The 14,847-nt window shown below is 41.2% G+C and overlaps 1 protein-coding gene across 15 annotated transcripts in view; it reads left to right on the top strand.

The window, feature by feature from the left end:
• Window positions 1-14,847, top strand: part of ESRRG (estrogen related receptor gamma) — a 409,846-nt gene that overhangs the window by 234,324 nt on the left and 160,675 nt on the right. Inside the window, exon 1 of one of the 15 annotated variants that reach the window (XM_049833516.1) lies at window positions 8,254-8,450. The exons of 13 other annotated variants lie outside the window; for them this stretch is intronic. In XM_049833516.1, coding sequence (XP_049689473.1) covers window positions 8,395-8,450 — 56 coding nt within the window. In that variant the 5' untranslated portion in view covers window positions 8,254-8,394. Of the gene's footprint in view, window positions 1-8,253; window positions 8,528-14,847 lie in introns of those variants that run through there. One more of the 15 variants, XM_049833525.1, reaches the window with a different exon arrangement.

The following is a 14,847-nucleotide window of genomic DNA, read 5'->3' as shown; positions in this document are numbered from 1 at the left end:
ATTCACACCTTGAGTGAGTGCTTTAGCAGGAAAATATTGACTGGATCTACTTAAAAGTCATACTGCTATTTTATTGCTTTATTCAGCATACTTGAATCAAATAATTACAATTCTCGCTTTTCCTTTTTTATCTGTGAAAGACAGAAATTTCTGTCATAGGCAAGTTAAGCTCAATTTCTAGAAATGTAACACCTGAAATGGAGGCAGAAATGGTGGGAGGAAAAAAAAAACCCCTAACATGAAAACTTAGATTTGCTGTTTCTTAAAAAGGAAATTAGAATATAAATCCAAATTTGCAAGTAAATGAATTAAGCTGAAAGAGCAGAGCGTATGCATAATGTTTACACCTTAACCATTATACACGGAGCTAAATCTATTGATTTGCGATTGAATAATTGAATAGGGCTAACTGTCTGGTCAATAGGAGTGAAGCTGCTATAGGACAGAAACATAGGTGATAATAGAAGGCTTCAGCTGCAGAAGGATGTCATTATAATTATATTGTCTCATTTAATCACATTTACTAATACAGCCAGAAAAAAATGTTTTCATTGTAACAATGTAACACAGGCATTTTTGTTAATGTGCGATTCTTATGTATTGTACTAAAGATGTTAATATGATCCCATTAAATGTTAGTGTACAAGTCTACTAGAGATAGCAGGATTGTTGCACTTGTATTGGTGTATACTGATATATTTTTGACTGGTATTCTAGACCTTCCACCCACCACTAAGTGGGAAATGGATATAGGAGTCGTGAACAGCATCTCGGTGCACCCTGATATGTTCTGTAAAGGCTTCCTTGAAGAGCATTAGATCTTTGACTTTCAGGCGGATGGAGATGTAGGACCCGGGAAAAGAGCAATTGGTGGTGAATTCCATGTTTCTTTGGAACTGCTGGAACCGTACAGATACCCATCTGGGAGCTGTATATCCACGAAAACCTTTATTGTAAGTTTCTTCATATTAATGATTGGGGAAAAGTACAAGATGTGCTTAACGTCTTCCTGTGCTTGGTTTATATGCGTACTCATGTGTCCAAGAAATCATTTGACCTAGAGTCTAAATATGGCCCTATACAAAGTTTACAATATTAAGGGCTCAGTCAGTCAGCTGATATACGGATTTAAAAGAAGGCATGTATACAGAAAGAAAAATTAGAATTCTGTTACCACAGGGACAGATTTCAGTGGCCTTCATTATGGAAGTCTCTACCTGCTTTAGAGCTGGGGTGTCTAGAGATGACTTGAGGGTAGCTAGTACCTTATGGGGAGGGAGGGAGGAAGGAAGGATTTGTTTACTCTTGAGCGCATGAACTCAACCCTTGTTACTGGTTTCTTCTGACTGTTTCAGAGCTGTTAATTTCCCATGGTGGAAGCTCTGATTCACCAGCGCAGTCAGGTTACCCTGAGCTGAGGACATTTCACTAGTCTCACTTGTCTCCAGTATTAATTCTGCGCCAAATTATTGCTTCCCCAGTCAGTGAAATATTAGAAGATAGAGACTCTCACCTCAGTCTTGGAGAGAACAGTTACATACTTCTATATTACATTAAATTCTTCCTTAATAGTCATGGATAACAAAAGTAGGACACCCATGCGGAAAGTCCCTGCTTGACAAGCAGATCAGTTTTTTGGTTTTCAGTACTTAAAATAGATGCTTTCCTGCTTGTCAGTATTTATTGTAGCTAAACTGTGAGCGTTTAATTTAGTGTTTCTTGCACCTTTAAAAAGTGCAACCCCTTTAATCTATTGTTTTAAAAAGCATGCATTAGATGTCAGACAACATAACGACAGCATGTAGAGATAACCCTGATGTAAGTGATGGTTCCAGTCATCTAGTGTATGGATAAAAGATTTCTGAGGCTATGTTACTTGGCAGTTCAACATGATCTAGCTGTTTGTTAATCAGAGAACACGAGAAGAACAAAGGAAGGAGAACAAAAATGTTGAAAAAAAGTGTTGTATAGCTAGAAGATGTACGGCGGGACGAGTAATGCAGTGGTAGGATTGGATAAAGCAGAGTCATGGAAACAATGAGCCGTAAGAGGGCAAAATTTGTTTCACTTTGTTTCATGTGACTTGAGTTTGTTGGTAAGGGGGATAACACTTTGTATTCAGTCAGAGAGCATGTTCTGTAAATCTCTTCAGTTACCCGTTCCCTGGGTGTCGCAATAGATTAAGTCGCTGTGTGATGATATGACACCGCCATCACTCGTCTTCCTGGGATATTGCTGGAGGCAACAACAAACCTGCGTCTTTGGCACATGTGAAGGAATTTAGTGCTTGAGGGGTTAAATTACACAGGCTCCCCTGTGGATCAGCTTATGCTTGGACAGTAATAATAGCAATAACATTAATAATAAAAATGCCAGAGCGAAGGGAGTGGAGGGGGGGAGCAGGGGGAGAAAAAGGAGGAAGAGTGATGGAAGATGGGCTGGGACAGTCGGGGGCGGGGGGGGGAGAGGCAGGCTAGAGAGAATGCGTCTTGTACGGCAGGTGTACCGGCTCCATGTCAGATGTCGTCGGAGCCTCTGCGACATGCACATGCACAAATACACGTTACAAAAGCTTTGAGGATGGTTGGTGGCTCCGTGTGTGTGTGTGCGCGCGCACTCTCGCTTCGAGCCATGATATCCTAGGGCAATGTAACAAGCAATTCATGTCAGCTCACAGTAAAGATTATTGGTGTTTTCACTGGGGAAATATTTACGCTCCATCTTCTTCTTCTATTTTTAGCACTTTGAGCTTGCAGTCAGGTAGGAAGGGCTGGTGGGGGAGTGGAAGGAGAGACCCATTGAGGGACACGTCTCATCCCTCAATTAGATGGAGCTAACCCCCTAATCTTGCTTAGGAATAGCTGCTGATGCTAAGTTTTCTTCTTTCTCTTCTGGTTTAGTGGGATATTACATTTCACTGCAGTATGGGCAATAGAATGGGATGCCAACTGGAATGTTTTGGTTCTAACAGAAAGCACAAGCGCTTTTTAAGGAAGGTATTTTTACATAGGTGAGGCCTCCAAAAAAACCAAAAGGTAATGCAAGTGCAGAATAATGTGGATCTTTTTAAAAATTTCTTTTTTTAATTGGTGGATAGAAAAGCCATCACAGTAAGGGACAGCAATTTATTGTATTGGAGAAGAAAAAAAAAGAGAAATCTGAATTTGTTCTCTTTCAGATTTGTTGTTTATCATAATAATCCTTCTAGTGAAAAGGGCTAATTTACTCTTTCTATAGGAATATTTTAAGTGTGATTATCATAATATCACAGCTGCTGAAAAGGTCTAAAATAGGACATTGACCTTGAACGTGTTCCTGCGTTTAGTATGTGGTGCTTAACATTCAAGAAACAATATAACTGCAACTCATTTATTAATGTATAATCTCAAAATGTTAACTCTTGCTCTGTAAATACATGCCACAAGGATTGTAGAAAGCTTGCAGTATCCCATGAAGCACATGTGGTATTTTATCAGTGTAAATATGTATAAGATTTTCGAGATTTCTGCTGGGAATACTCCATAACTAAAGTAAGTTTTCCCTTTGGTACTGCACTAGTTTATGATTTAATTTTTACTGACATTCCACCAGTCATATTATTAGCTTCACAAAATGAAAGTGAAATAATCCTGTATTAATTAAACAGAGCAACTGAATTCCCTCAGTCATCTTATCCTTGGCTGTCTGAGACAGTAATGCACTTCAGCTTCTCTGAAGAAACTTACACTAAAAAAAGAGCTTGGGGTAATAGTGAGATATCCATACTGAAGTGTGTGCCTGAATTATCTGTAGGGAGTAGACCTGTTTTGGTGGGTGACTGGCAACGTGCGTGCGGCTTCCTTTCTTTTTTTTTTTCTCTTTCTTTTTGTCAGAGCCTTTGGAAAAGGTGTTTCGTCAAGAGAATAATTTTCATTTACAGCAATATGAACGGTTTCTATTCTGTACCAGTGAAGGCAGTCATTTAAATATCCATGCCCTTGAAAATAAAACGAGGAGAAAATATGGAGTATTTATTTGAGACCAGATGAACTGAATGTAGTTCAGTAACATGGTGAGGCAATTGCTGTTATTTCACAGAGACATTTTTTTTGTATGCTGAAACTGAGTGTCGCAGCAAAAGCTAAAAGCCTTGCTCTGTGTATTTGTGAATGCACTGTGGAAAAGTTCTTGGGAGCATTTGGAGATTTTGTTATGTGAGCTTTTTTCCCTAAAATCAAAACAAGGAGTAATTAATGCTAAGTACAGACTGAAGTAGCAGATGGCTTTAAAGTAATAACCTTCTACAGTTTGTCCAACTATGTACAAACAGGTGAGCAGAATTTGGAACTTTTTGTAGCGTTCGTTTTTTTAATTCATTAGCAGTACATCCAGGGATGTACACCAAGTGCCTCCCAGTGAGAAGCACAAAAGGCAAAAGACCAGCAGACAGTGACAATATTGTTCTAATGTTGATCTCACCGTAGCGTAGCCCATCTGAGTTGTGTTTCTTTAATTAGTGACTGTGAATAAACAGAAAAATATCATATTGATGATACTTCAATATTTATTTCAAACTCTTAACAATATGGTATTTTCCAGCTAGACTTTGGGTAAGGTGCCATGGTGTACAGCACATTTCTGTTGAAAGTAACAGTATACTTGTTTTCAAATAAATTCTCAGCAGCTAATAGACTCTTTCATATTCTCCTTCCCAGATGGCTTGAGCTTGTTGCTCCTTTTGGTAAATACACATTTGACACAACGCACTGTGTGGCTTCTGTGAAGTGCCACTGAATCTTACTTCTTCAGTTGCCTTGAGGTAGTTGTGTTTTAAGAATCTGGCTGTTTGGATGCCTTGAAATGTCTATAGTATTTAAATGTGAAGGTGCTTAAAGACATACTGTTTGGCACACGGGAAAAATTATATGCAGAGAGAGACATGGAAATGTAGGTGCTGCTCAGTAATGCCCCTCGACTGGTACAGGCACTCGTGACGGTTTTTTCCTTCCCCTCTCTGATTCCATTACCACTGTTTTATATAGACTCCTTGTGGTAAGATTTTGCACTGTACATTTTGAGTTACAGTTAGTGCAGACGTGTGTTTGCACGCTTGTTCTTATTCCGTATACCCTGATAAAATTCAGTAAACCGATACCTGTTTTGCTTTTTTTCTTTCCCTTCCTACTAATTTATTTCTACAGAAAAACTTGAGAAAAGGAAGCTACGCTTAGCCCCAGTTTATTTGCTGCTATAATCTCTTTCTTATCTTTTTTTTCCCTTCCCCAAACTGAACTGTAATTGTGAAAGCCAAGTTCAAGAATGTAGTTGGAATTCCAGGCCCCAGTCTGGTGGAGGTGACACTTTCAGTCCCAGGGGAAGAAGCCAACTGCTTTGTTTATCAACATGCAAAGTACAGCACTGTGTTTCTGGTTCTCCAAGAAGCAGCGCTGGCAGGGACGAGAGCCGCTTGCCTGAATGAAAGACGGTTGATAGAAAGGTAGTGATGGTTCACTGGGGTAGAGGAAAAATGTATTATTTGGGGGTGTAGAGGAGGGTAGGGGACGACAAGCCAAAAAGGTAGCGGAAACTATGTGAACGTGAAAAGGAGGGCTTACAGGAAGACAGACCATGACAGAAGGAAAGAGACCATCATCTTTCAGCACCTGAATATATGTTTATAATATTAGGAGATAACGAACAAAAGTAGAAATCAAGCTAACCTGTGCTTTGGTAAGTTTCAAAATGGATTAGCTGTCATATTTTAAGGAGGGTGTATTCCAGGGAACTTAATGCAGAAAAGTGACCTTTTCAAATTACTCGTATAGGGATTCATTATGGGCGATTTTTAAATAAGAAAACACATACACATGAAAAGATTTGAAGGCATTTTAGCATAAAAAATATTGAAAAATGGCAGTTTGGGGTATAAATCTATAAACAGACACTCAGAGGGACACTCAGTACAAACAATATATTTGTATTTTCATGTTTTGCCAATGAGCACATGTAAATCAGTTTGAGAACTGTATTTTGGGTTCATATAGTAATACAGATACCTATACATAAACACTTCATATTCAAGTTCTGATTTGATTCCAAAATCCACATTTATCAAATTGTTACTTAAAGAGGACATTCTAATACAGTAACATGATTAAATGCCTCTCATTTTAAAATTTGTTAAAAACTGTTTTTTTTGTCTCTGATGTTTCTACAGAGTACTTGGATTTTACTCTACATTCAGAGCTTTTTAATTCACTGCTCACAAGCGAATTTACATCTTAATTACAGAGTTCACATTTAACAATATAGACAGCATAATGCTACTGGTAATTAAGCTTTTATACCTGCTTTTATACAGTAGTCTGAGCTGTAGGTTTGGTGTGTGAGTTCTGATTCCTAAACTTGCATGTATTTATACCAGATTTGTAGAAAGCAGGCCCAGTCTTCACATAAGGTTAAATACATAGCACTGGAATCTCTCTGCTGTAAACATACACAAACACATCTACTGAACTTAGATATTTTGGAATTGGGTTCTGTTGCTGTATTCATTTGGTAAAATGCTGTGAAACAGATTTGGAGAGGGCATTTGCGTTCCCTTTGTGAATGGTATTAATGCATTCTGAAGGTGTGCACTGATTTGTTTTGATCTAAGAGATTGCCATTTGCATCATGTTAGGGCTCCAGTCACAAAAGATTTTATAAGAGTTGAGCTGAATTATAAAAAAATTATGGTCTTTCCAGGGGATATTTTTTTTTTTTTCTTGCCAGAAATAGCCTACATCTGTTTGCACTGGTAGGGGCAGAAACAATTTGAACATGGAAAATAAGTGTGCTGTCTTAGTTGTAATATTAAGTAAAAATAGTAGCTTTTGAGAGGAAAAAAATGCACCCCCAATTCATTACTGATCCTTTCAAAAATGGGGGGTGTGCGTGTGTTTTAGTGCAAACAGCGTCTCTAAATTTGAGAATGGTCATTTTCTTGGAACAAGTTTAATCAGGGATCTTTCACACGACAGAGATGAGCAACTGAGCTGGCTCTAAGCCGCGGTTTGCTGGAACTGGGCTTGGTGGTGTTTTATGCAGGCATACATACAGGGCTACGTGTTTATTTCCTTTTTAGTTTGGTAAAATTTACTTTACAAAAACCCAACCCCTCAGACACTGTAGAGGTCTACGCACGCTCCCAGATTTACTAATGCAGACCTACTACAGCGCAGTCCTTATCTTGTTAAAATGAGGCAGGTTGAGTTAGTCCACTATAATCCCTCCACAGTTACAGAGGAAACTGATCAGTTCTGGAGCTTTTATTTCTCTTTACTGTATCTAAATATATACATCTAAATATTCGCACAGGGGCATACACCTTACATATACCCGTGTTAAGGTGTAGCTAACCTGCGTATGAACACATATACCTGTCTACGCTCCCAGTTGCGCCCGTGCTGCTAAGGAATGGATTGGAGTGCTCGTTTTGTTAGGAATGTCCTTTTATAGTAAGCACAAGATGAGGCTTTTAATTTTTAAATAGATAATTACATATTCATAAATAAGTATTTCTATATTATGTCCATTTTTGTCTATTGTAGATAATAAAATCCCAGCCCGGCCCCCCCCCCCCCCCCCCCCCCGCCCGCCCCCCCGCCCAGCAACTCGGATGACAATGAAAAGTTGAGTTACCCAGAAGCTTCGGCAGGCTGCACTTGGTGGTGTTATTATTATTTATTTTTTTCCCCGGCGCCGAGCAGTTCCGAAGGTTAAGGAAGCAGCAGCGGTCAGGAGAGGACGCCGAGAGCCGGGCCCCGGCCCCGGCCCCGGCCGCCACAGCGAAACGCCGCAACCGGCAACGGCAGCGCAAACTTCCTCCTCTCCCTTTACGCGCAATCCTTCGCGCCCTTAACCGGGAGCCTGCCAAGGTACCTGCCGAACCGCGCCTGAAGTTCGAGCCGGCCTCCCGGCGGCCGGGAGGGGAGGGGAGCGGAGCGGAGGGGAGGGGAGCGGAGCCCCCGGCGGGCCGCCGGCGCGGACATGTCCGCCGGCTCTGCCCCAACCGCCGCCGCCGCCGCCGCCTCAGGCCGCTCCCCCGTCCCCACCCCTCTACCTGCCGCGCGGCCCGCGCGCCGGGCCGCCCCGGCGCCCCTGGTGCCTGATTGGCCGCCGCCCCACCAATCCGCCGTCCCCCCGGGCCGGGGGGACTGCATATGTAAAGCCCTACTTCATATTCATGAGCTCCGAGCGGGGCTTTAAGTCCTTGATTAGGCGCGCGGGCGAGCTTTTGGTCCCAACTGGCCGCGCCTGCCGCCGCCGCCGCCGCCGCCTCGCCCGGAGAGCACTCGTGCCAAGTGCGCGGCGCTCGGCCACGGAAACTTTGATTTACCGCGGGGGCGCACGAAGAATGGTCGCCGGGCGCACATGGATTCGGTAGAACTTTGCCTGCCGGAGCCGCTCTCCCTGCACTACGAGGAAGAGTAGGTACCGCTCCCCGCCCCCACCCCACCGCCGCCGCCTGCCCCAAAACATGACAGGCGCCTAGACGCCGCTGCAGGTAACGCTGTGCCGGAGCCGCGGGCGTCAGCCGTCGCGGGCGCGTCGGGCCCGGCCCGACCCGACCCGACCCGACCCGGGGCACTGCGCGGCGGCTGCGCGCCGGGGACGCGGGGCGGCGGGGCGGGCGGGAGGCGCCCGGCAGCGGGCCGCTCCGCGCCGGGGAGGAGCGGTGCTGTCGGCGGGCGAGCGCCCGGCCCTGCTGCCTGCCCCGGCGCTCGCAGTCTGACAGGTGCGCCGGCTCCCCTGTCAGCGCCGGCTGTGAGGCGGCGGCGGCGGGAGGGAGGGAGGGAAGGAGGGAGGGAGCGAGCCCGCCCGCCCGCGCGCCGCTGGGGCGACGGTTGGGAGCGGCCGGCCGCCGCGCTGCCCTGAGGTAACGGCCGCCCTGCCGGGGTGCGCCGCGCCGGCCGGGCAGCCTGAGGGACCGGGGGGGCCGTTCTGTACTTTTGCGGGGGTCCGTGCCGCGCGGCGTGGCCCTCTGCGCTTGCTTTTCCCTACGAAAAGCAGCAAAATACTTTTTAACGAGCCGCAGTTCTTGGCCGGCACTTATTAGCTACCTGGCGGAGCGTCTCCGGCGAGGAGCGTGGCGCCCGAACAAAACCAGGCGGTCTGGGGCTGACGAGTGGCTCCTGAACTTGGTTTCAGCCCACAGCCGGGATTAAATATTAGTATATCACGGGAGCTGTCACCGATTCATTTTTCTTTATGTCGAGCCACTTACGTAGCCGTGCCTTCGTACTACGCTGAGAGTGACGGTAACGCCGAAGGAGAAACCCAAGCTAATAGCCAGCGTCGCCCTAGACGCAGTCTGTGGAAAGGCTGTATCGCGAGGTGACAGTGTATTATAGGTGGATGCCCACTAGCTGTCCTTACTGTCTGCATATTGCATTGCTATTTGTAATTAAGCCAGAGATGAAAAGTAAAATGCGGTGATTGCCCTGGTGAAATAATACGGGAAGTAACAAATAGCCTGGCTCGCAGGAATACAGTTTGGGAAGGGGAGGTAGGGAAACCCACTGTAATGTTCTGGGATAAATGAAATAAACAGAGGTAGGATGCCCTCTCAGATATGGCTTGTAGGTCAGTGCACAGTGAGCCACTGTGTAGCGTAAGATAGCTTCGTAAATGTAAGAATGCAGTTTCCACAGCTTTTACTAACAGTAACGTGTTTTTTATAAAATACATAAAAAGACGGTAAGTTTGGGGTTTTGGTGGGGTTTGTGGATGCTTCACACACACACCCCAAAACCCCCCCCCCCCTCCCCTCCCCAGGAGCTTTCTTGAATTTACCTTCTTACAGCTAATTTGAATGATTAGTTTAGATAAGCCTCTTGGAGTAGATGCATTTAAATGAAATCAGGGCACATGTCTTTTTGGCTCTGGTAAGAGATTCAAACTAATTTTTTTCTTCCTCTTAGGCTCAATTAAAAGTCATCTTAAAATACTCCCAATATATTGTCCGAGCATGTGGTTGAGTGGATACAGAGAAATAACTAACATTCAGAAACATATCTGCTTCTCTGTCTCAATTAATAAGCCCCAGAGTTTTACATGTTATTAATATTCACAGTAATTGTGCTTTGACTATATGTTGTCATATGCGTATGCACATTCAAGCATAAGGACATACAAAATAAATATAGTAGTTTCTGCAGTTCTTATGTTATGGATGAGGGCAGAGAGGATTTGAGCTAAAAATTGCCCGAACATTTTGGGAGTGCATAGACATCTGTCTGACCATCACTAGGTATGCTTTGATTTTAAGGCAGAGCACGTTAAAGAATGCAATAACTTAAAGCCAGCTGCAACCTTGGCTTTTTGCTTTTTCAGCAGTAAAAATAACACTAATAATTACTAATAGTTAATAAGCTAACAGATGCAATAAATATATCTGCTCATTTTGACATATGTGTCAGTTTAATCATTCTAAATGAATCAGTGCGTTCATAACGTGAAATCTCCTTCAACCTCTGATTAAAATGTAACGTTGACTAAAGGATTATAGAGCGGACTTAATTTTACTGACTGTTTTAACAGTTGTCACAGCTGTTGGAAGAAGGAAAGGCAATTGAAACACTCCAAAAAAAAAAAAAAAAAAAAAAAAAAAGGCGGGGGGGAACGATGACACACACGGGACGGGACTAGTTTAGTAAATTTAAACATGATCTCTGAATGCCAAACATAGAAAACTGAGAAGATTTGTAACTCCAGAAAGCTTCTCTGCACTGTGTACATTTGCCCTTTGATGTCTCACTGTGTTTCATTAATTTGAACCCTCAGTAGTTTCCCTACTTTCTCCATTTAAAAATGTACAGCAGCATTTAAACACAAAACAAATTCAGCTGTTAACAGTGTGCGTAGATTTTATTCTTACAATGCAACAGATAAAATACACAGATGACAAATAAAGATTGTGTAGTGTGGTTGTAACATTTAAAAAGTGGACATAGGCGTCACATCATGCGATTACTTCAGTGCAGTGATGGTCGGTATACACGTTTTTTTTATTTTTCTAACCATTCTCATGTTGCAATGTGGGAATGGTCTGTGGAGTTACTGTGCGAGTCTGGGTTATGTTTGTGTATGGATGAATATAAGTGCGTGTATACTCACGTGCATCAGCACGTAAATATATATATTTATGTGTGAGGTGATTATATGCTAAATGTAAAAGAGTTTATGTCGCTTTCACTCTTTAAAATATTTTGGCATAGCTTCTAATTCCCGAAGAATTTATTTTAGAAGTGTCTTTCATTTGTAAAGGGAAGAAAGGGGTGGACTGAAGAATGCTTCTTTGTGAAGTGGGAAGCAGCACTTCATTACACTCCAGGGTTTCTCCAGGCTGTGGAGATCTTTAACCTCATGCATTTGTCTTATTAGATAGCTATTTACAGTTATTAAGAAATAAAGCCCAAAGTTAATATTAAAGTCAAAAGTCTCCAGGCCTCCAGACACATACCCGGTGTGTAATGTGGCACGCAGCTCTGTGTTGTGAGGCAGCCCCCAAGTGTGGGTGAGTGAACAGACTCTGCTTGTGTTCTCCCCTTGGGCAGCAGGCAGGCCTTGGTCCGTTCTTCCTTCTCTGTTTCCGGTTGTAGGTCTTTGCTTTTTTGGTTTTGATAGACTGCTGGCAAGTTTTTAAATCCTGCAGAAAGTATAAAGGGTTTGTGCTGAAATGCCCGGCTGACAGCTTTTCATTTACTGGGGCTTGCCCCTCTTTTAGTGATGGTTGCTCATTTTAATGTGTTTATGGTTGTGCTCTTTTATTTACTGAGCCTGGTGCGTTGCAGCGGTAATTAACCCGTGTTATTAGCAAAGCCCTTGTGGATATCCATTAATTCTCTTGAATGGCTGATAATTTTTTCTGTACTTTTTCTCCCCCATTTCTTCCTAAGGCACGCTCTCCTTTTTCTAACAGTCCTTAAGCTTTAACATTTCCTACAAATTTCTTTTTAAACCGAGGCAGGTAGAAGGGCACCATCCCCATAGTTCCATAATAAAGAATAACTATTGTTTTAACAAACTGTTTTCAAAGATGCTAATGGGAAGCAAAACAACTGGGAGAATCTGTAGGGAACAATTTATTTAATTATTATTTTTCAAAACACATGCTTAATGATAAGAAAAGAGGTAAGAATTTCCTTAGTCCTTTTTTTTTTTTAAACTGCGTTAGTTGTTGTGAATATTTTAGCGTTCATATTTTAATCAGATTTCAACTTAGTTAATAGCACTTCGGGCATTTAAAAAATATTGAGCCAGCAGAAAAATACTTGTGCTTGCACTGCTGAGAAAAGATAAGGGCCGCCTCATTAGCCAACCCTACTTTTGCAATTAATTTCAAATACATGGTGCTATTCATCAAATACAGAAGGTAACTTGTCTATGATAATATTTAACAATACTTGAAGCCTACTTTGCTTAGAGTAGCTAAGAAGTATGATATGTCTATTCTCACAGATACGTCAGTCCATATGCTATGCTTCTATTTCTATATGTTACAGAGCAAAATTATGATAGAAAAATCATGGTATAAAAATATGAATTATTTATAAGTGACATGATTATTCATTTTACGGAATGTTTTTAAACGATTGACCCTTGACCTACAGGGAGCTTGCTTGCACCCCTGTGGAAGTGTAAGTAGGAATGAAAAAACCCACTTATTTGAACCTTTCAAGGAAGTAGATCAAATAATTATTTTTTTGCCTAGGATAAGTGAAATGCATAGGATAAGTAAGAAAAAAAAAAAAGGGAGGAATTCTTGCTCCTACTGAAGCTTAAAGTAGCCTCTGTCTATAAGATAAGCTTTGCTATGCATTCATCTTCATAGCAAATTCATGGAGGGAAGAAACAATAAAATGTTGATCCGTTACAAGTGCATATGAGCCTCACGCTACCAAGCTCTCTAGAGGAAATCTGTGATTATGCCGGGCCAGTTTGTTCAGTTTTTATCTCTTTTACATCCACTAGCCTTGTATTAAATTGTCATTGTCCTAAAGCACATGAGAGAGAAATGAATTGCATTTCTCGACATGCTCTGACAGTGAAATATTTAGCCTCTCTGTCTCCAATCATACTCATATGTATGTTTGATAGTGCAGGGATGACACCAACAGTCGCTGCAGCTTGACATTCCACTTATTACATGTTCTTTTACATTTTCTGTATCCTCTTTTACTTTTAGTCTTGAGTTAGATAATCCTACATGCATGCATTCATATCTGTAGAAGCATGTATATGTGTGGTTTTGTTTTATATATTTGGATTTTACGTGGAAATCCTCTGTCTATGCACAGCAAATTTTGAGTTCAAATATATATCTATGTATGTGTGCGTGTTCCAGGTATATAGTGTATTCCTTATGCAATTTGTCCAATGTACACCTGTTATTGTGTGTACGCACGCAGACATGTATACAGTAAGTATATGCAGGGCTATATAACTTCCCTCTATGCAGTTGCTTGTCAAAAACCTGCAATTTGTTTTTTTTTCTTACCCATGAGAAGAGACCTGGCCAGCTATGTAGATAAAGTACTTGCACTTGATTTTATATCAGATTCTCTGTGTAATCTAGCATTTTCTGTATTTATAGTCACAGTTTTGCTTTTAAAAGATGCTGTATTTTTTTATAAAAACTTCCTCTTCCAGGTAATTTACATGACTAATATTTATTCATATTCCTGTAAGTTTTGGCTGTCAATCAGAGAACTGTTTTTTCAGCTACATGTGTCCTTGGACACACAGTTAAGTTTACACCTGAGGAATATGATTGTTTTTAGGGGGGAAAGCCCTCCTACATACAGTTTTTAATATAAATCTTGATGTCCTCAGACAAAAATATAAAATACACAGACTGTTTTAGTGGTCCTTAGTCCTCACCAAAAATCTTACAGGTTATTTTTTTGTTATGATTTGCTTGTCCAGAAGTAAATATACTGTGAAACATTAAAGAAAAATATTAAACTGAATTGCGTACTGCTATTTCAGAGAGTAATACTTAATTATTTTTAAAGGATTTTGTTTTGCCTTTTCAGTAGCACTTTGGAGAGTAACTTCAACAGATATAGTAGAAGATTGCCTTTTGACATGTGTCTTGTGAAACAATTTATGTATTTGCTATGTTACAGAAGCTTTAAATCTCTTGGGTTTGTTTACATAATGCTTGTAACGTTTTTCAATTAATTTGTGTTTCCTTCAAACAAAGAAGGGCTTTTCTCTTTGCTATTCCTTAATATAGCAGGTTTGCATTAAAGGGAATCTTGCCTAATTTCCAATTATTTTCCTGTATTAAGGAGCATAGCTTTTTAATCAGAGTATTAAAATTGAAATAAAATTTATTTTTTCGCTTCAGCTTCCTACATTTGCTAAGAAAAATCTCTGTTAACATCCTAATGAAAGTTAGAACGATACAGGTACTTTTACAGAGTATAAGACAAGCATATGCTGTTTTTCTTTATTGCTGAATGTCTAATTCTTACCGTGGGTCACTATTCTGAATTTGCATGAAATCTAGATGGAATTTTCTGATTTAGATCAAAATGCTTTACAAGGCAAAACAAAAAATACTATTAGAAATATAAATTCGTATTTTTCATGACACTAACACAGAACATTAAGCATGAAATTGGAGAAGGGTCTCCATATACTGCAGAAAGTTAGTATATTGGGGTGTATGAAATAGAGGTTCCTTGTCCTCGGTCTGATCAAGCCATTTATAATATCCTTGTACAGAATTGTGCACATTTATTTATATGATAGCCTACTGAAATATGATGAGTTACCTGTAGGATAGTCTAAATAATATATCCTTTCATCATATAC

The sequence above is a fragment of the Accipiter gentilis genome, chromosome 30, assembly GCF_929443795.1.
Source record: "Accipiter gentilis chromosome 30, bAccGen1.1, whole genome shotgun sequence".
Classification (NCBI taxonomy): Eukaryota; Metazoa; Chordata; class Aves; order Accipitriformes; family Accipitridae; genus Astur; species Astur gentilis.
Note: the sequence above shows the minus strand (reverse complement) of the source record. Positions and strands in the feature narration are given on the sequence as shown.